The sequence below is a fragment of the Diorhabda sublineata genome, chromosome X (assembly GCF_026230105.1).
Source record: "Diorhabda sublineata isolate icDioSubl1.1 chromosome X, icDioSubl1.1, whole genome shotgun sequence".
Classification (NCBI taxonomy): Eukaryota; Metazoa; Arthropoda; class Insecta; order Coleoptera; family Chrysomelidae; genus Diorhabda; species Diorhabda sublineata.
This window is the reverse complement of record NC_079485.1, coordinates 29,341,350-29,363,467: the sequence shown is the minus strand read 5'-3', so window position 1 is coordinate 29,363,467 and position 22,118 is coordinate 29,341,350. Positions and strand designations below refer to the sequence as shown.

Genomic DNA, 22,118 nt, shown 5'->3' with positions numbered 1-22,118 from the left:
GAGGAATGTCCCACGCACAAATTGGAGGGAAACGGTATAATATGTAGAAAATGTGTTGGAAACTGTTATCTTCAGAAATATGTAGTAACAGCTATGGCAGTTAGTTTAATGCAATAATCTTGTTATATTTTTTCAATCATACAGTGATTGGTCTATGATTACATATTAGTACAGCTAAACTTACAGAAAGCTCATGTTTCCTTCATTATATAAGTGCGGGAATTTTGAATCAATATGATTTACTAGGAGTATTATAAAAAAACTGAAAACGTAAGTAGAATATTTATTATTTTTTTATCGTTATACAATGTAACATAGTCGGCTCCATAACAAATACAAATTTTAACAAGGGACACAACTTTTAACAAACAATGTTCTTTAAAATTCTTCAACAAAAAGAAAGATAATTTCTTGAAAAATCTAATTAAATATAATTGGTAATTTGGCCACATGAGATGCAGATCAGTTCAAAATATAAATAACTGTTGAAGTGTACATGAAATTATTGTGTAGCTCTTTTTAAAGCTCTTTTTCTGATATTTGACATTGTTCTGAATATTAGCCACCTTGACAATTTGGGAGATATATAATCCAACCCTTTTACTACAGTAATTAGTAAAGTGTGTGGATAATACCCAGTGGTTCTTTCCTTGATACCAACAGTTTTTATTGCTTCTTTTACATAAGTGAGGGGAGATGGTGCCATCCAAGTTGAGCTTCTAATTTTAGACATATTTGTAGCAACATATCCAGGGAGCAAGCATTGAACAGTAATACCAAACTTTGAATATTCTGCAGCTAGATCTTCAGAAAATTTGACAACATACGCTTTTGAAGCAGCATACACTGTTAGAAGGGGATTTGGAATTTGTGCAGCCGATGATGATATGTTGATAACTACTCCTTTTCTTCTTTCCACCATTCCCGGCATGACGATTTTACACATATTTGTTACTGAATAAATATTACAGTTAATAAGATTAGGGAAAAAAGTGTCTTTGTCTTTTACATCTAAAAAGAATTCTGGATGAGTGTAACTCATTCCTACATTGTTGATCAGTACACCAATGTCCATTCCATTCAACTGTTTATCGATTTCGTGGTAGATGTGCTCAGTATCTGTAAAATCGGCAACTAGAGTTCGGAATTCTACTTTATACTTCTCTCCTGAAACAAATTAGAAAATTATAGTAAATAGGTATAATATGTTATTTAGGTTTCAAAAGATATGAAAGTTTGATTTTCAATTCCACCAAAATATAAACTAGATTCAATTCTAACAGTATAAAATATATTTTGAATTTTATCGCTCCTACTATTCTAATTTATGAATTATGGAAAAAACGATGAAGGATCTTTACACATGTAGCTTAAATTGTTCTTAAAAAGCTTCTACATAGTTGGTCAAATTCCATAAAATCGGCAGTAAACCAATACCAAGCAATTAAGACAGGAGGTGACCTACACAGACAATATGAACCTGCTAACCAGAAAAGAAATAGAAGTTAAAGATTTCCGGACATCCAACGAAGAATCCAGTCGAGCAGTACTCGTGTGAGCAGAGCTAAAACGAAGTACACGCTCAAATACCTTAGCTCTCTCATAACTGAAAACAACAAGACTGCACTGAAGATACACAAGAGAGTCAAAGCTGGAAATAAGGCGTATTACAGTGCCCAGAAGATGCTGAAATCCCGCTGTACTCAGCAGGTGCCCAATCTGGCCAATGATTTCTAGAGACGAACTGGGATTCAACTCGTTGGAGATTACTTCGGTGTCTCTATGGCCCAATCCAAGACCATGTAGAATAGCGCATCCATATTAACGCTGATATTTATGCCCTGCATGGAGAGTCCAGCATGGTAGCAGAGATCAAGAGTGCGACACCAAGAACTAGGCGTCCAAAACTGGCGAATAAAAGTACAACATCGAGAGGAATTGAGAACGGTTGTCCAGGAGGACAAAGATCTTCAAAGACCATAGCGCCAATTAGTAAGTAAACTAATACCAGCAAAAACCGTGTCCACCGAGCTCGAGGTTTAATGTGCGCATTTTCGAATGTAGTGGATTCGTGAGATATTACATTTATTTAAGAGGCTGAACTCCCCTTTTACTTGGTTTTTGCCTCTTTTTCCTCCTCTTTATTCTCTCCACACAATATTTTTGAAATAAAAACCCCTTCCTCATCAGTATATACTTCAACGTTGCAAATTAAAAGCACATTTTTAAAAATATTGGAAAATAACATTTATTATACCAAAAAGTAGTGAAAATATATATATATATATATATATATATATATATATATATATATCTTCCAAGATTATTATATTTTCAAGTTTAATGACCTTTGAATATATTATTGAATACTTAGTATTTTTATTTTTATTTCATTTTGTAAACAACTGCTGTAATTTTTGCTGACTGTAAAGAGTTGACAGTTTTTGGTTTAACAATAAACAAAAAATTAATTTTATAATCGAAACTAGTTTTAATGTTTTCTTAACTATATAAGTCCTTCATTAAGATAAATAAACTTTTCCATGCGTCTGAATCAAATTTCGAAACATTTTTTTATAATGACTGAGGTAGATTAGTTAGGTGCACGAAAATAGTTTTGTTTTAAAAGTCATTAAAAACACTGTTCGTTTTTGAGGTGCGAAAATAACAATAAGTCATTATATGCCAAATCAATGCTGTATAGTGGATGACACTAGAAGCGGTCTTCAACACAACATGTTTCCTTCCTTCTGCTATACATATTTATGAGCACAAAATATAGATACTTAATAAGCATGTCATCAATTCCCTTTGTTGACATCTACTGATTCAATGAGGTGATGCATCATACTACAACTAATTAACGCCACTTCGATTATAAGAACTTGAGAAGCAACCCTCGTAGTATAATCTTGTCTAAGCAATCAACATTAATGCTTTAATTCATTAAATTATACGAGTTTTTCACAGTTCTGCAAGAAGAGGAGTTATCGATTTATAAGTAAAACAATGAAAAAAAGTATACTAGTAACTAGTAACTGAGTTTTTCAATTAATTGCAATCGCACTAAAATTAAAATGTTGTGGTGGAGGTTATGTTCAACAAGTTTGCAACATAAGTGTCAGTGACTATAATAAATAAACTGTATTGCCAATACCAAAAATATGAATAGTGATAAATGAATATTTAGGTTATGAATATAAAAATTACCTAATTCTTTCGCCACATCGTCTAGTTTTGATTTGGTCCTACTGATAAGCACCACATTCAAGCCTTTCTGAGCTAAAACTTCGGCATACGCTTTACCAATTCCATCTGTAGCTCCAGTAACGACTGAGAAAAAAATATCCAATGTTATTTCAATAAAATTCAATGATTATAATATACAGAATGTTCATAAATTTCCTAAATAATTATTGGATATAAACAATAAAACACAATATTCTTCATTATGTTAACCCTACCCAGAGTAGAGCCGTAACACACTTTAATTCTTTTAAATTTTTCCTAGATACATCTTCTATATCGTGTTAGTTTTTTATCTACCTCTATCCATAAATTTGCTCCACATTATATACCAATTTATTCCAACTATTGTACCCCTGCCTTTGGTCAATAAGATAATGCCCCAATCAAGATTTCGAAGTAACCTTTAACTAATGAGAATCAACTAAACCAGAAGTGTTCAATTTATAATGAAAAGTTTCGCATTTCGAGGTTATGTTTTTCGCCAGAATTGCGTTTAAAATAGCTTACTGTGCATAAAATTACAAGCAGATCAGAATATTTATATTATGAATCTCACACTTTGTTTGACATTGTGCAAGGCTCTTGTCATTGCATCATTGCAGCTACTAGGCAAAACTTATCCATCCACGGGGTGCTCTGTGCATCTTTCGACATAATAAAAGAAAACATAAAAATCAACAAGAGACTTAGACAGGAGACAATCAATCAGCATCAATAACACAAATTGTTCGAGCACAAAGAGCAAGATGATTAGGTGACATTACCAGATTACCACAGCAGACAATTGTGAGAATGATGCTGGAGGGAGAAGAAGAAGGTTAAAAAGGAAAGAAAAAATACCTACACGAAGTCAAACATATAAAGATAAAGATGAGAAAGGAAGGATTGAGACAAGTAGCGAAAGAAGAATAGTGAAGAAGATTGTTGCCAAGGGTTTAGAAGACCTATAGAGTTGAACGTAGTGGAATTGTGGCAAAATTAAACAACAAAGTGTACTAACTCTTATATATTTCCCACCTTACGAATAGTTATCTGTTCATCGTCTGGGAATTAATTAATTAAGAATTGCGACGTTTTAGATTTCGTTGTTTTGTTTTTAAACATTAAATTCATCGATTTCAAAAATTAATATTTAAATTAATGGTCAAGCGTCAATTTGAATATTGATGTTTGAAATCTAAGAACTTGATATTTTTTAAAACAAGCAACAAGACTTAAAACGCCGCAATTCTTAACTAATTAATTCCCAAACGATGAACAAATAAGTATTCGAAAGCTTGGTTATGTATTAGAGTCAGTACACTTTGGTGTTTAATTTTGCCATAATCCCACTAGTTGGTAGGAGAATCAAAAGTAATTACATTTCTCCCTAAGAGGCAATAAAACTTGCAGGCAATAAAAACGGCAACAAACCGATAAAGTTTGCAATTTCGGATCCAGCATTTAGCAATCAGCTGATCTATATCTTGACCGTGTTTTTGATCAAAATATATCAAGTCTCCAATTGCATTATACATGTTTTTGTCGATGTTTTATTTCGCTCTTTTTTTGGTAGCTTTTCTTTGTTCTTTTTGTTCTTTTTTTTTTGTATGTACGCAGTATTGTGGCTTAGTTTTGGTTTTCAAACCCTACAAGTTTCTTGTGGTAATTAAGTTGATATTAATTTCGTTCATTGATGAATGTATATTAGACTTACATTGTGTTTAATTAAAAATGAGGACGAATTTTGAGACAAGATAAGAGAATTTAAAATGGGAATATCATTGTGAAGATTTTTTTATTAATAAACAAAAGGAAATACATAGGTCCTTATAATACTTCATTTGAAAATAATCAAATTTTATACTCCAGTATTTCAAAAATTAAAAATAGAATAGAACTAGAGCCTTTTTATATGACTAGCATAACCTAAAAATCGAAATGTTTAATATTGATTCACCGACCTTAACCAAACAATTAGGATAAGGGAACATAACCTTGAAATATTAAACTTTTCTTTAAATATTGAACACTCGTAGCATGGTTAATTCTTATTGACTTTTCTGGTATTTTTTTACATAAAAATTTCTATGTTTTATGTAGTTATGCAAATTAAAAATGTTTCATTTGAGCTAGTCGATAAAAAATACGGATACTTAACCTCATTGTGACCCCTTATCAAAATAATGAATTGCATTAGATAGAACTTTTAATCCACAATCGATGTAAATTGAAATTACCGCTAAACATTTAAAATAGTTTCCGTAAAATAACTTTCACGTGATTTTATTTTTGATTCTTGTATCCAGAGGTGGCATCATTTATTTCTAGATTATAAAGTGTTGATTTTTAATTATAAAATGTCAGATTTCTCTATACGTACACCACAATAGAAAGAATCAAGAAATTATGAAACTCTACGATCATATTTGATCTATTTTTTTAATTTGGCGATTTGAGCTTGTTCTTTCAGTGGATTCTTCTGTCGCTTCTGCGTGTGGTTTTTCTATGAAAATGTCATATTCAAATGAGCATGTTGCTAAACCTCATCCTGTATTATAGCCTCCTATGTAACAAAGATTGGTATTATCAGGAACTTGAATATTTAAATTGACACTTTTCACTGAAATAGTGATTTCTAGTTTCATTTCCACAGATTTTGGTTTTTGTTTTTCAATAATTCAAAACACAGAAGTTTTTAATTTCACTATATAAACTGATTTGTCAGAATTAGCGACTGACCTTGAGATAAAAGAATAAAAATGTGGTTTTGAATATTCTCAATTTCCATAAACGGATTTATACTACTTTTTATGCATCTTTTGTTATGTTGTTTATTATTCTTAAAACTCACATTCAAATAAAAAAAATTAATTTATACTGGAAGTGACGTAGTTAATTTTAAATGCTGGTTATTTTGCCCATAAACGAAATCTCGTGTTCCAAAGTCGTAATTGGCATATTTGTAATTCAAGGATAACTTAACAAACAGGTCGAATTAAAACTCTTCTTATTGTTTCTTTATTCATGTGATACAGACTTTCAAACAAATCAAAAACAATAGATAGATAGATATAGATAGATAAAGTCTATTATCTTTATGTCTTTATGCTTGAAAATAATATCAAACCAGTCGTTCCTCGAATTTATATTTCTTCCGACTAACATGTCTAAACATCAGGAAGGATTTGCAGTTGGGATCGTGTTTATAAAATCAGCACTATACTGAGTATCCCTATGAAAGCGACAATTCCACCAGCGATTAAGGTTCGTTCCAACTCATCAAAAAACCGTCCTCGGTACGGTGACGATTCTGCGCAATACAGATTACGTGTTCCAATCGGACAGTTACCGTTAAACGAACGATTCTGTTTTGTGCTCCAACCGACTTAGGTTTGTGAACCGTTTCCAGGACTGTCTTTTCGATACTTGGTTGATAGCAAATACAGTTACAAGAATTGTTCCAAGAACGATCTAGACTTGCAGGTTGGAACAAATCTAAAGAAACAAGATATTCTCTACATTCCGTCCTTTGGGTCTCACAAAAACTCCTTCAACTATGCCTTAAGAAGGCGTAAGGTATCAATTTTGCACTGTTTTAATGAGCCCAGTGGGAAATGGAGGGAAGGATCATTCTGATATTTAAGTAGTGTAAACTATAGATCTACCTGGTGGATGCTACCAGTGGTTCGATTTTTGCACGCTCTCTTACTTACTAATCTAATCTTCTGTCTTTAAGGTAAGGAGAAACTAATCCCTCATCCACAGCGGACTCATATAATGCTATCAATTCCTGTGGAATATCACCTTGATGTTTTTTTTTGGATTTGATCAAATGAGAAGTGTTAAAAAAATAGAAATATTGTAATTTTTTCTTATAGTCAGTCTGAGATTGATGCCATTCGATTTTTTTCCGAAATTGAATGAACCAAAGCTAAATCGAGATGGCTTCTGCACAATGTTTTTTCAAACATTCTTCTTGTCTTCAAAATATCTTTCCAAATATTAAGAAACATCGAAATTTTGAATAAATAAATCATCTAATAATATATTCCATTACATACAATGGGCTTCACAATTTTTGATCATTATATTTAATTTTATCAATTAAAATGGGTTCAGTTAATGTTCATAAAATAATGTTTCAGATAAAATTAATTTCATTGCAACAAAACGTTTATAACTACGAAAAAAAAACGAGTTATCAAGGCAGGTCTTTTAATAGTTAGACGGTATTAAACGAAAAATACATTTAATAATTGTATAATTAGAGTTGTAGACCACGTCTTTTGCATGACTAGAATAAAAAGTAGAAATGTTGCTAAAGTAGCTAAAAAAGTCATAACGGTATGCTCCTGGCTTGTGCTAAAGTGTAAAAATGTCCTACAAGAACTAATTAGCGATGGCTGCAAGACCCAGATCGTCTGCTGGTGACTGGTCACTTGCTCGCCAGATTGGGATCAGCAAATCCACCAATGAACCCAAAACTCATTCTTGGTATAGCCAAAAGTCTTGTTTTCACGTCTCTCAGCAGTTTGCTCGCAAAATAAACTCTGAAGATGAATGAGACAAGTAAGATGGATCTACCAATCAACTGTTCCTCTTAAATAATCGCGAAATTAGACTGGTGACTGGCCTTTTATCTGGACACGGACATCTCTACACTATCGGAATAACGGCAGATTTGGAATACCGCTGGTTCATGTAGGAAGGAATTACAGACCACGTCATCGTTGAACGCTCAGCATTCAAACATTCGAGTTTCAAATCTTACAGTTTTTCAAGCCGAGGTGTTTGATTAGCTTGTTCTAAGTGACCACAAGGAATCTAGAGCATTTAAATCTGACAAATTCAGTGCACGGTAGATGCCTCGAATTCTCAGCACAGTGCAAAAGCAGTGTCTAGTAGAATGTTGTGAGCGATTTTTAGAGCTCTGCCGCGAGGACCAAGAAACTGTAATCCGATCAATTGTAATGGATAAGGAAACTATGATCTTCTATAATGATCCACTACCCAAATGAATTATATGGAGTGGTATTGGAGAAGAGAGCCCGTGCCAATAGAAGCAAAGGTCGGAAAGCACCAAAAAAGTGATAGCTACAATATTTTGGGATGACGTGCATATTCTTTTGTTTGCGCTTAGTTCACGACAATGCTCCAGTTCATACTGGTTCATTTTCCAAGGCTACTGAACACGATGTGGATTCGCAAAGCTCAAGACCGAGTTAAGGGGTAAAAGATGAAATTAAACAGGCAGTCTATGAATATTTTGACTCTACAGATGCAACATATTGTTATAGCGGCAAAGAAGCTTTGATCAGACGTTCTGAAAAGTGTGTGGATGTAAAGGGGAAATACTTTATTAAGCTCTTTCGTCCATAACGACTGAATGTTAAAAATCTACCCACAATTTTAACTAGGTTAAAATTACGTATTGGTTTATAAAATTAAACAATGATTATTATATTGTTAAAACATTTCAAAATTCAAAAATCCTATTTTTTATAGAAGTACTTACCAGCCCATGTTCCTGTTTCTTTAATATTAACAGCATTAATTTTGAATGCGGGAGCCAAAAAGGAGTCATAAAGGAATCTGAATAGCATCCTAGATAATTGAAATCCTACTATACATGTACAAATAAGCGCTATTTTATTCACCGGACAAAAATTGTTTTCTTCTTGATTCATGCTTAAAATGCAACGACACGCGGTCTTTAAAATCACTGATTGTTTTTAACACTCAAATTTGAATACCGGAACGACAGGAAGAAGTGTTGATTATTTCGCTGCGACCAAGTTCAGACATGCGCTGTAAACGTTTAACCCCTTTCTATAGCTTGAATCGATTTGGAGAAATTTGTGTTATAGTCCGGTTAATATAATACTAAACTGTTATTATGATGTTACACTAAGTAATTCCGTGATAAATCGAGAATATTTACACTATTAAGTAGACAACGTACTGATTATTTAAAAAAAAACTTAGATTATGAATGTATATAATACAAAATGTGAAGTTGTTAATCAATGCTATTTCAAAATTATATTTAAAGTGACTACAAAAATTAACTGAAATCAATATAAATAGCTCACTTCTTAATAAAGTTTAAAGAGTACGAGGGTTATCGGAAAAATTTCCGAACAAACCTAGGAACAAGACATTTTTTCTACGATAATTTTTATTTAGTCTTCTTTTAAGTATATGCATTTTTCCCAGTGATGCGCTAACTTTTTTAACTCCTCCAAATAATAGTTTCTCGTCAAAATACGATAATGTTCTCATTTGATGAAAATATTTCTCTTGAAAGTGAAGCTTTGAGGTTAGAAAACAGGAAAAAGTCGCTAGGAACCAGATTTGGTGAACACGATGGGTGGTCAACCAATTAGAAGTGCAATTCGGGAATTTTATCCAAGACGATCACCCTGATGGAAAAGCACTTTCTTTTCTTCGAATGCGATATCTCTTCTGTAATTTCTACCGTTACCTTATCAAGCAATGACGCATTATACTCTTCTGTTATTTTTTTACCTTAACCTTATCCAAAAAATGGTCGCTATCACTTTATCGACCGATGAAACCGTCTGTCTTTTTCTGAGCAGGTTCGTCGTTTGCAATCCACTGTCCCTCAATGCAGGTTTCATCTACATTTATTAATCGATGCAAAAATCTAACTCATTTTGCTTAATCTGTGTCAATAAGGAACAGGAAATGTTCATTCAAATGCGCTTTTGGTCTAAAGTGAGGAAACGCAAAACTCAATGTGCGAATATCCTAATTCTTCAGTCGGTTTATGGTAAATGCATTCTTCTGATATATTGACAACTTTTTTATCTTTTTAACCTTAATCTGACGGTCGTCCAGTACCAACGCCTACGTTGGCCCCGAAATTTTTGAGCAAGGACACGCAAATTTAATTCTGTCCTTGCTATATTCAAGGGAAATAATTTTCGTTTGCTTGTATTAAAAAACTGTACAAATTAGAGTTTACTTTATTGTATCAATACTCATTTTGGTTGATACTATTAATGCAGTATATTGGAGGAAATCGAAGATTGCGTAATTTCTTAAAATAAATACTTGTAACAACTTCCAAATTAAAATATCATTTTTATTTATCAACTTTATCGTAGTAGATTGCATTGTAAGATTGAACTAAAAAAATGATTAATTATTATTATCAACAACAGTCTTGTATTTTTCACAACTATATCACGTGCTTGGAACCGCAATAGGAAGCATGTTTTGGATAACAAATTCTTTTTTTTTTTTTCAATGTCCAATAAATTTATATAATTAATATCACCATTCTGATATGCCAAAAAAGTTATTTCATTATAAATATGTCCATACCACGAGCTTACACGTTAGAATAGTGCAGATGCAAATCGTGTATCGTTTTCTCTGATTAGCACTTCGGCGAATATATATACATATCGGTTTGTTCTCCGATTTCTTCCGATCTCTAGCCGCCATCTGTCTCTATCCTTCTCTCTTCTGTATTTCCTAATCTATGCTCTTTCTCCAGCTTATTCGTGATCATTATCTTCTCCTTTTCCCATGTGGTGTCCACTTTAGGACCTATTTTGGTATTCTTTGTAAATGCCCATATAAGATTGGATGTTTGACTTTGATGTAATCGATTAATGTGTGTGTTATTTATTCGTTGTTTGTTGGCTTTTGATATTGTTTGATCCCAAATATTTCATTTATTATAGATATAGTGTTGTCACTGAGGGGAATTCCCATTCCTCTGCATTTCCGCTTTCACATCTTGAGTGCCTGCTCATAGTAAATCTTGAGTAGCGTTGGCGAAGGGCAACACCCTTATTTTAAACCTTTCGTGTCTGTAAACCCAAATGCCGTTTTGCTTTAATTTTTGTTATACTATTTTCGTATGTCGACTGCTCTCATTAACCTGTTTGTGATGTGATATTTTTCAACCCAAAAAAATCAAAAATCTGGGAAAAAAATAACATAATCATAACGTCTAACTTGAAATGTTTTTGTTGTTTCATTTGTCTATTGAAAAATATGAGAAACTTATATTTCCCTAGAAATATCATGGGGCTTCGATTAGGAACATCAAAATACTTCAACAACGTTTATAAAGAAGAAATTAGGTGCAATTTAATGTTGACGCTCGACCTTATTCTAGAGCGTCAAATGAGGTTATGTGGTATAATTTAGACTGGAACGCCATCTCAAATTAATACTGCATCAAATATAAGAGCGCCAAGCTTCAAACTGCTGAAAAAATTCTACAATATATCACTTATGTCAGTAGTCTGTTAACCTAAAAACATAGAGTGTGTCAGATATAAATTGTTAGTTATTAAATATTAATGAACGTATTACATTCTTAAACTGAAAAGTCAAGAAACTCAGCTAAATAATAATTAGTTCGGACGCTTTATTAATTTAAGATAACGCTCCAGTCAAACTTGTCTCGTCGAAAGTCAACATGAAATTGCATCTTTATGAAAATGATTATTATGAAGTGAATAATAAAACTGATTTGTAAATGACAGTCTTTTTATATTTATCTACATCTTTCTGTTGGTGCTGGCTGTTAGTTCTAAATATATGGAATACGTGGATCACATTACCTTTTTCTTTCACTCCGTATTAATAATAAATATTCAGTAGCTGTTTATTCAAAAAATTTTGAAAAAATTGACCTTCAAGATTTATTAACTGGACTATAACCCACACGTGTTGGACATACTACTTTCACTACATCCAAGCAAATTTAAGCAAATTACTTATTCTTTCTTAAAATACACGGCACATTTTATATACCTTATAACAACGATGTAAGATGATAACTGCTTTTGGAACATTATCAGGACGTAAAAAACCTTATCAGAAAACATTAAACTAAGCAAGATAGTTAAACTAAATTGATAAGAAAGTTTAAAATTATTTTTTCAATTTCAAAATACAAAAAATACTCTGTTCAAACTTCCTTGTTACATATATCTAAAACATAATTTTTTTCAAGGTTTCCTTAGTAAATTAACCAAGTTTATGAATAACTAAATTTTCTGGCCAGTTTCTTAATTATTTCCTTATGTTATAATATATTTAATTTATAAACGGACTAAACGAAATTTTGATATAAAGGACTTTTATTACATTCTTATATATTAGCAACCTGATCTATTTAATGACAACTTGTTGCATAGCTAACAAAATCATTTTACTGGACTAATGATTAGACTTATATGATCCACTTCATATAAGTCTAATCAGTCTAATTTCTCCTGGAGCCGTCTGTGTAGTAGGTTATGTTAGGTTGAGGTCAAGTTAGGTTAACATTAGGTTGGGTTGAGATTAGGTTAGGTTAAGATTACGTTGCATTGCATCTTGCATCTATCTTCGCAAACTAAAACTGTTGAACATTCCAAATCACTACTTTATTTGAACTCTAAGTTATTTCTAATTTTTTTATTTATGGTTAGACAAGAGGTTTAAATTAGAGTGAAGATGTTGGACAGACATGGGAAGCTTGATGCGAGACATAGTGTACTCACCTAATTGTTTTCGGACAAATATTTGAACTTCACTTTTGAAAATGGGTAAGTACTCACAAGGTGTTTGTTTGCTACACAGGCAGTTCGTGGTAACTTGAAGTGCTGTTTGTACATATTCCATTTTAACAGTACTCAGTACGCATAGGTACTGAAGGGCGCAAAGGTGATGATTGCACTCGGGTGCTACGTGAGCTAGAGGCGTCTCTGAATGCAAAGTAAACATATCTGTGTAAATACGATATCGAGCATTTGGATAAATATTCCTTAATTATCCGATAACGACAGTAGAGGCACAGTATTTTTTAATTCGGTACGTTGATGTAGAGGTCGCAAGTGAAAAGGGCAATAGACATAGTTTTGACATTTAACTTGACATTATGCATGTTGTGACATTTGTAATTTTGGTAACGATTGTTGAGTTGTCATAAAATGTAAAAATCCTTCAGTTTTAAGGACGTAGGCTCCAAAAAAGTTGAGAATGAATATATAATATAATAGATGATTTTAGCTAAGACTTGTAGATAAGAACATTTATAGAGATAAGAAATAAATACATCAATCAATGACCAAAGTCAACATATCTTAATATATTTTAATAGCAATTTTTATGAATCATCTACAGTTTAATAAGGTGGGTTTAATTAATTTCACACGACGTATGTTATGTATTTAAGATTTTTCTTTAGATAAAATAATGGAAAACGGAAACAGCAACAGAGATTCTAGAAGTAAAGATATTAATTGGTCCAGATTTGGGTTAGGTACAGAGGCAGCCAGAGTTAGAAGCAACACAAGTGGTTTTGTTGACTTATCAAATGATTATGGGGCTGGAGGTCACCAAGCCTCAGGGGCTAATGAATTATTTGCAGAGGAACAAGTAAACATATTTTATTCTATTGTGATTAACTTTATGAGCTAGAGTCATAAACATCATTTGCATTTACCTCATTAGTATAAAGATAAAATTTAAAAAACACATTGAAACAAACATATGTGTATATAATATTTATAATAACCTGTCATTTTTTGATAAACTTAATATCCAGATTTGAAGCTTTAGTATTGGAATTTTAGTACCAAATGAGATCAGAACAAAATTTAATTCATTTGTACTTTAGTGATACTATGATGGTTTTGTTGATAATAAATATCCATTTTAAATGCCTAATGAGGTGAATTGTAATAAATGCATGGTGTTACGGTCATGAACAGTTATACCATTTTGCTTCAGGGAGATGTACCTTGGTGGAAATCTAATTTTTTTATATCCCAGCCGGTATTGTTTGGGACATGGGATGGTGTTTTCACATCTTGCTTGATTAACATATTTGGGGTGATAGTATTTTTACGATCTGGATGGATTGTCGCACAAGCTGGAGTTTGTAGTGGTATTACTATAGTTTTATTCTCAGGTAGATACAATGCATTTTTATATAGTTATTATGGTATTTTTAACGCTCTAAATTGATATATAATATAAGAAAATCAATATAGTTGAAGGATAGAGAAAGGTGTACATAAATTTCATTCAGATATCTCCAAAAGTATCTATATAGAATAGTTGTCTATATAATATAATCAACTACAAATACAAATATAAATTTTCATCAACAGTTGAATATGTATTGAATTTTGCAAGGTAAATATTTGTTAAAATGTTAGGTTGACAGGGTTTGATGATGGCTATTTACATATCAATATCAGCTTGTTGCACAATAAAAATGAAAAGACAACAGCTTAACTTTAGACCGATAATTTTTGAAACAAAAAAAAATAATAGTAGGATGCAAACTATTTAAAAAGGAGGTGAGGTGAGGTAAAAATTATTTACGGGCGGATACGACGTCGGGAAGGAGAAGAGGGTCATATAGGAAAACGTCAAATGGCAAAGTTGTAGATAATAAAAAGATCTACAACTTTTGTATGCATACTTTATTCACATAACCTCAAAATTTACGTGAGAAATTAAAAAAACAAGTTATTGATTTTTTATTTTCATCTTCTACAAAAAAAAACATTTTTTCCATGTAATTTATACATTTGTACAATTTTTATTACAATTTTACACTCTATTACATGATAAACATGAGATTCTATGTTACATTGATAAACATAAGTAGAGTGTAAAATTTCAAGAAATATCTAAAAATTGTACAACTGACGAAAAAAATATTTTGGATGTTTTTTTTCGCTTTTTTTTCTTTTCTGAGAAATTTTACCACTGTAATGGTAATATTTTTTACACCATCGGAAAATAGGGAATTCAACAAATAAAAATTAGTGTGCTTTTTCGATATCAAATCAAAATAAGGTGTTTATTTACCAAATTTCGTGGGCAATAAAAGTTTTTTGTAGAAGGTAAAAATATAAAACAAAAAACCTGGTTAATTCAAGTTTTCTTATACATTTTGAGGTTATGTGAAAAAAGTGTAAATACAAAAGTTGTAGATCTTTCCATTAATTACAACTTTGCTATTTACCTTTTTTACATACAACATGCAACTTACCACAAATCGAGATAAACAGTTTTTTATCATCTTCAAAGGCTTCTACCTCTACCCTAATCTACTTCTTTATTGCTCATTTTTTTAGTGTTAACTGCCTTAATATCAGTGCTTTCTGCAGTAGGAATTTGTGAAAGATGTAGAATAGAATCTGGAGGAGTATATTTTGTTGTAGCCCATACTCTTGGATCAAGATTTGGGGGATCGCTTGGCTTATTGTACTGCTTTGGTCAGGTAAGACGTAAATAATAATAATAATAATGAATCATCTTCATTGATCTGAGATGTGTACAAAATACCATTTACAAAGTATACAGTACACGCTCATAATGTAACAGGAGTGGAGAAATTCAAAATATATGATATCCTTGCACCTAACTATACCAAATACCGGTATTTTCAATTTTTTGGTAGAAAACCGAAAAGTTTTCAAAATATTTTTGACATGTTAGTGTAAAAAACTCAATATATCCTATTCTTTGAGAGATATCAATGGCTTTATCTCTTCACGCAATAAACAAAATGTGTACATTTCTTAATATTCCCATTGCATTTCTTCAATTGCATTCTTAAAGGAATTATAGGGTTAAACTTGAAGCAAATTTTATTCTTGAAAATAACACTATAAAAATTCATAGTATCTACAGTTTTAGAATGCAAATGTAATATATAAAAATCGGAAGAAGAACACAGATACTATCATGAAAAAATTGGATTTTCTGGACAATCACGCCCCCTAATCAAAATCTGATATGATTTTCGAAATCTCCAGGGGATAATACATGATATCATTTGATTTTTCACATACCTTCACTATATTACAAGCTTTTGTCTACAACTTGTAACAATTTTTTGACAATAAAGCATTTCTCTCTCTCTCTCTATACCCATATTTTCAATTTTTTGGAAGAAAACTGAAAAAGTTTGTAATTTTTAGGCTGTTGGTTGTGCCCTTAATGTTCTTGGTTTTGGAGAATCTATGGCTGAATTGGTAGGTCTTGGTGAATCAAAATGGACAGTTAGAGTGATTGCCATGGCAGCTGTACTTCTGCTTAGCGTTATTAATGTTGCTGGAGTTAAATGGGTCATTAAATTACAATTTATTTTGTTACTGATATTGCTTTCTGCTGGACTTGACTTCATGGTTGGCAGCTTTGTACATACAGAAGAAGGTAAGCATACATTTTTTAAATTTAATACTTGGAACTTAAATTTTGTCCTCTTGTAGATAAAGGTGTTGAAGGTTGGGTGAGTGACAACATTGTAAAAAACATGTGGTCCAATTACACCGAGGGGTATAGCTGGTTCACAGTATATGGTGTATTTTTCCCAACAATAACAGGGGTTCTCTCGGGTATTAACATGAGCGGAGATTTAAAAGCGCCATCTACAAACATTCCAAATGGTACTTTAGCTGCTATTGGCACAGCTACATTTCTCTACCTCGTTTTTGTAATATTTTTGGGATCGACATGTACCCGAGCTGTCCTGGCCACCAATTTCATGATTGCTGAAGATGTTTCAGTTATTGGGGTTCTATTTTTAGCCGGACTCTATGTTAGTTCTATGTCCAGTTGTTTAGGAGCTATGTACGGTACACCAAGAGTTCTTCAATCCATAGCATTAGAAAATGTTATACCAGGAATTGGAACTCTTGGGAAAGGAGTAAGTATTGGATCACTTTCAATTTATTTTGATGGTATAATTTTTTTCTGTTATATTTTTTAGAGAGGACCAAATAAAGTGCCTTTATATTCAATGGCTGTTGTAGCGGTTGTAACGTTTACATTTATATTTATTGGGGAAATCAATACTTTAGCTCCTATTGTAACTATGCCTTTTCTTCTAACATACGCTTGTATTGATTACGCTTACTTTGCTCTTGCACAAAGTTTTGATATACAACATCAAAGAGAACAACGATTCCATAGACCAAGGGTCCAACCGACAGTTAGTGAAGACAGTGATTTAGATATGCTATTTCCAGAACGCACAAGACATAAAAACCTCAGAGTAAGAATTACAGCACATTTATCTTTCTGCATGTATAAATATTCTTCAAATATCAGTGGAAAATTTATTTTGTTCTATTAACCCTTTCAAGATGGCAATTTGATCATATAGATAAACCCCACAGACGGGTGTATTGATATCGACGTCAGAGATGAAATTAGAGATAGATACATTTCAAAATACATTAACTTAGTCAGCAAACAAGCATTTTTATCTAAATTATTAATAATACCTACAAATCATAAGATTTTAATAGCATGGTATGTCTCAAAAGAAGGGACCTAAATCTACATTGTAGTCCTGACACATATATCGCGACTCTCTTCTATTCTTCTCTCCAATATTGGCAGTGCCTCATAGCTTTTATTGATTTCTCTGTAGCTATGATGGAAAGTGGCATTCTTTCACCCTTTTTTAGCGAAAATATGAGCAAGTGGCACTTTAAGCTAAAGATGAACAGAAAAAGTATTTTATGTAACTAGTTTAAAATATCTTTTGAACATACCTTTCCAACAACCCACAAACAACATTCAAATGAAAAACTGCTAAGGAAACTCTTGTACGGATTGAAGGTCTCCAATCTGTGGGAACGTAATAAAACCATATCTTCAGAATCCCTGATATATTTTTAATTTACACAATTAATAACAACTTATAGTACTGACTACCGTGAACACGTCGGTGACAGTAGTACACGTAACTGTTATAAAAATTGTCCAATATCTATTCAGCTTAGTCATGAAGTACCTTGACATCAGTTGATCTAATGTTTAGTTTCAAGATTTTCTTATTTATATTAACATATTGTTCAATTGACTAGAATTACACGTTTTTTATTAATTATGGCTTACAAATAACCTTATCAATTTTTCAACGACCTTCTGGTTCAACAACCCTGATATAAGGATGGATTAACTCGACAATAGTCTTGCATTCGATTTAAATGACAACCATTTGGATATTACGTTACAGTAATTCGGATATAGTCGTTGTCCGTCGCGAAAAGGTTAAAAAAATTGAGATTTTCAGAAACTTTTAAGTGTTATGTCTCACATTGTTTATTATCTCTACACCACACTCACAATAACGATAGTTTTTAGAGCCTTTTATAGGTTCATATTTGGCTTGAAGAAGCAAACATGTAATAGTGAGTGTGGGTATGGTGATGGTAAACAGTGTATTAGAAAGCTCAATCATTTTGTGCATATATATTCTAGGGTGAATCAAGTTCAAATTCTGTCAGTAGTCCAGAGGAGAATAGTGAACAAACACCAATAACTCCAAAAATAAATATCCATTCTAAACAAAAAAATTGGTATTCCAATTTATGTAATCGATGGCTGTCTTTATTCGGTGTAAGTATATGTCAAACATTTTCAATTGTTTTTTGTTTTGAAAAATCCCCATGACTAAGTGTTGGAAAAAACGTACCTTTCGATATCTTACAATATAACAAGGAAAATATAATTATCTTATTTTCATTTGATAAAATGTACTTAATCTTGAAGCCTTTCTACCTTTTCAGTTGTAAGGCATATTACAGTTGAGTCATTACCTTAGCAGTTTCCATTCTTTCCTATCTTGTGTCGTTTTTTTAATTTCCTGCCACCTTATTTCTCGATTTTTCCTTGCCATCTTAATTTCTTCTACCCAGCTCCTCCTTCTATATCTTCCGTATTCATTGTTCTTCTCACATTCTCATAACATGGCCAAACTATCTTTATTGTCCTCCCCCCTTTCGACTTTGTTTTGCATTGATTTTAAATTTTCTCTTATAATGCTATTCCTTATTTTGTTGTATCTTGATTTATTCTCTAGTTTCTTGGTATTTCCTTCCTATAATATTGCAGCTCCTCCAATCCTCTAGTTTATCTCTTGTTCCAATCTTCCAATGGATGCAGTTCTTAAGTTTTAATGTTTTAATACAAAGAATATTAGTACTGGGATGTGTTTTGTATATTTGAGGCAAGAAGAAGACAGATGGAAAAGAACATTAGCTATTTTCCATTTACATACAAACTCAGATTATTCTCACTTGGAACGTCATAAATCAGTTCGATACACGTTCCTTTCCAGTGTTCCAAGTGAGACCTGAGTTTTTACCAGCAATCTGAACAAGCTTGAGACTGTTTGCTTTAGTGAGTTTTCTGAACTCAGATTGAAAGTGAGGTTAAGGACATCATATTGTCAGATTATGTCATCAAAATAAACAAGAAGTTACACAATACTAAATGATTTTAAACAGTCAGTGATGTAAATAATCTCAGTTCTCAGTTATGTCGTTTCTTTCACTGCGACTAACCGACGGTGGATCACCAATGATAATGGGGAATTTTATGTGGTTATTCAGAATATTAACTCACATCATGCGTTCCTTTTACTTTACTGAGCAGTGACATAATTTTCTGAGTATATGATACTCACATAACTGAGTGTCTCAGTTCACTTGAATGTAGATGGAAAGCAATTATTGTTGTCTTTTTGTTTCTAAGAACATGGAAAAATGTGGTCGATAGGTAAATCCACAATGAATTTAAAAAATATAAAAATTATCCTGTAGTTTAATAATTAGTAGTTAATATTTCACCATTTTTAATATTTGAATATAAATCAGTCATAATAATAACTGTTTGTTATATTTATACTTTTTGTACAACTATTTCAACATTTAAAAACACAATTTCTGGGCTTTATAGTCTTTTACTATTTTATATCCGGCTCGAAGGACCAAGTCGTGTAATTGTATTATACATTTGATTACAATGTTTTTAGGCTGCCTTAAAAATACTTATAATGATCCTAGTGAATTGGTATTACGCAATGGCTTGTATGAGCGTAGTATTCTTAGTATGGTTGTACATAGGAACTGCGAATCCTGCTGTAAAACCTGGTATAGCATTTGAGTTTCATTTTTTTAGATGGTTAAAAACTTTAATCCTCAGATGCATGGGGTAAGTAATAGAGAAACTATATATATAAATGTAAGAAAATTCTTATGTACCTTGATGTATTGAAGTATCTTTCTTGATTAATAAAACTGATCGAGTCCAGTGTACAAGTCTTCCTCTTTCTGTCTATATTTTTATAAATGATACAAGGCGTTTTCCCTAGAATATAATTAAGATTTTTTTAAATGATACAAGTCGTTTTCCCTAGAATATAATTAAGATTTTTTTAAATGAGTTTGTATTTTTAGACGGAGAGTTACGGATTACGAACAAATAATCGTAACTCCAGTGCACCCGGGTTTAGACGTGACGTCTTCTCAATTAAATGAGGACAACGAAGATTTTTCGAACAGAAGACGGTATCATCAATCAGCTACTGTCCAAGGACACTTAGTTAATATTGATGATTAAAAAAAAATAACTCGGCAGAAGATTTTTTAACATTTGAAGTATTAAGATAATGACTTATATATTTAATTGTAGAAACCCGGAAAATCATGTGAATGTATTTTTGCAATATACTAATTTTATTAAATTATTAATTTATTATATTATTTTTTTTTTAATTTTTCTTAACTAACCCAAACATTTACTATGGAACAACACCAAATTATACCATATCTTTTCGGAAAACTATTTTCAAGCACCATTGTCTAACAACTGACTGGAATATTTTGTCTGGTGATGTGGAATTTTCGAATTTTCTAGATTTAGTATGGTTTTCATTTCTTGTCCTCTCAGACGTATTAAAAGTAAGCAAAATCTACCCTCATTCACTGAAGGCTTGCATATATCTGCAAAAAACATGCAATTCTTTACATTATTCTCCTTTCTCAAATTGGTGATATCGAAATTTAGGTTTCAATGTTAGTTTAAAATTATAATTTTCCGTCGACCACTATAAAAGATCGAATGATGAGCCAAAGTATGAGGTTTTTGGGTCTAAGAAAAGAGTGTTTATGTACAGGTCAAAAAACGCTTGTTAGATCCATGTGTATCCCGATTGAAAAGCACGGCAGGGGCTGATGTATTGGGGATGTTTTGAACGAAGGAGGCTGGGAACGTGGTAAATAATGCAGGGATTTTGAAGGACATAAGGCTATAAAAGATATTTAAGGAAAATGTAGTGCCTTCTGGCCAGAAGCTGATCGGCAGAAAGTTTATCTACCAGTATGACAACGATTCCAAGCATTGCTCGAACCTGTGCAAAGAGTATTTGAAAGAATTGGAAAGGAATGTACTGAAACTGATGATTTGGCCAACCTGATTGAGTTGTAGGACAAATTGGACAGGAAAGTCAGTAATCCACTACACATCTTTGGAATATCCTGAAAACCGGAAACCTACTAGACGACGATTTTTTGTCGAAATTTTAACAGATATTGTGAACCAAGATAATAAAAACAAAGGGGGTTACATCAAGAAATGAAAAATTTAAATCTGTAACAACAAAATTTTCAAAAAAAAAACATTTGAATGTTTCTTTTACATTTTTTTGTTATAAATTGATGTAGCTAAAACTTTTTTTATTTAAGCAAACTATTGATTGTTTATTGACAAAAAAGTAAACAAAACCAGACTGAAATGTATGGAAGAGTATGAAATTAATAAAATTATATCATTTGACAGTTTTGGTTGATTTTTATCATATTTTAATGATTTTCATCAAAATTTCTGAAAATTACTGGCATTTTTATCCTTAAGTTTGTTGTAAACACATTTGTATAATGAAACTCCATCACTGCTCTTCACTAAAACCAGTTTAGTTAAAAACTCATTAAATTATAACACCAATAAGCCATTTAAATGTAAAAAGGCAAATAAAAGTACATCATTTAGCAGTTTTAGTTGATTTTTCTAAAATGTTAATGGTTTTCATCAACAATTTC

The 22,118-nt window shown here is 31.9% G+C and overlaps 2 protein-coding genes across 8 annotated transcripts; one reads left to right on the top strand and one right to left on the bottom strand.

Moving 5' to 3' along the window:
• Nucleotides 1–267: 267 nt before the first annotated feature.
• LOC130450666 (very-long-chain 3-oxoacyl-CoA reductase) lies at nt 268–12,090 on the bottom strand. Of its 6 annotated transcripts, none has more exons than XM_056789185.1 (4): nt 12,031–12,090; nt 8,747–9,039; nt 3,211–3,333; nt 268–1,167 (listed from the first exon to the last, which is right to left on the bottom strand). In XM_056789185.1, exons 2-4 carry the CDS (start codon nt 8,916–8,918, stop codon nt 503–505), a joined length of 960 nt encoding a protein of 319 aa, XP_056645163.1. In that variant the 5' UTR covers nt 8,919–9,039; nt 12,031–12,090; the 3' UTR covers nt 268–502. The 6 variants fall into 6 exon arrangements, with proteins under 6 accessions (XP_056645163.1, XP_056645165.1, XP_056645160.1 ...); XM_056789187.1 differs by having other exon boundaries at nt 11,994–12,044; XM_056789182.1 differs by having other exon boundaries at nt 8,747–9,173; nt 11,838–12,043.
• A 1,033-nt stretch (nt 12,091–13,123) lies between these two features.
• Nucleotides 13,124–20,779, top strand: LOC130450665 (solute carrier family 12 member 8). 2 transcript variants are annotated; one of them, XM_056789180.1, is made up of 10 exons: nt 13,124–13,395; nt 13,451–13,641; nt 13,996–14,176; nt 15,357–15,502; nt 16,206–16,440; nt 16,497–16,933; nt 16,997–17,281; nt 18,499–18,636; nt 20,054–20,232; nt 20,478–20,779. In XM_056789180.1, exons 2-10 carry the CDS (start codon nt 13,459–13,461, stop codon nt 20,638–20,640), a joined length of 1,947 nt encoding a protein of 648 aa, XP_056645158.1. In that variant the 5' UTR covers nt 13,124–13,395; nt 13,451–13,458; the 3' UTR covers nt 20,641–20,779. The 2 variants fall into 2 exon arrangements, with proteins under 2 accessions (XP_056645158.1, XP_056645159.1); XM_056789181.1 differs by lacking the exons at nt 13,124–13,395; nt 13,996–14,176 and having other exon boundaries at nt 13,511–13,641; nt 20,478–20,776.
• Nucleotides 20,780–22,118: the final 1,339 nt, after the last annotated feature.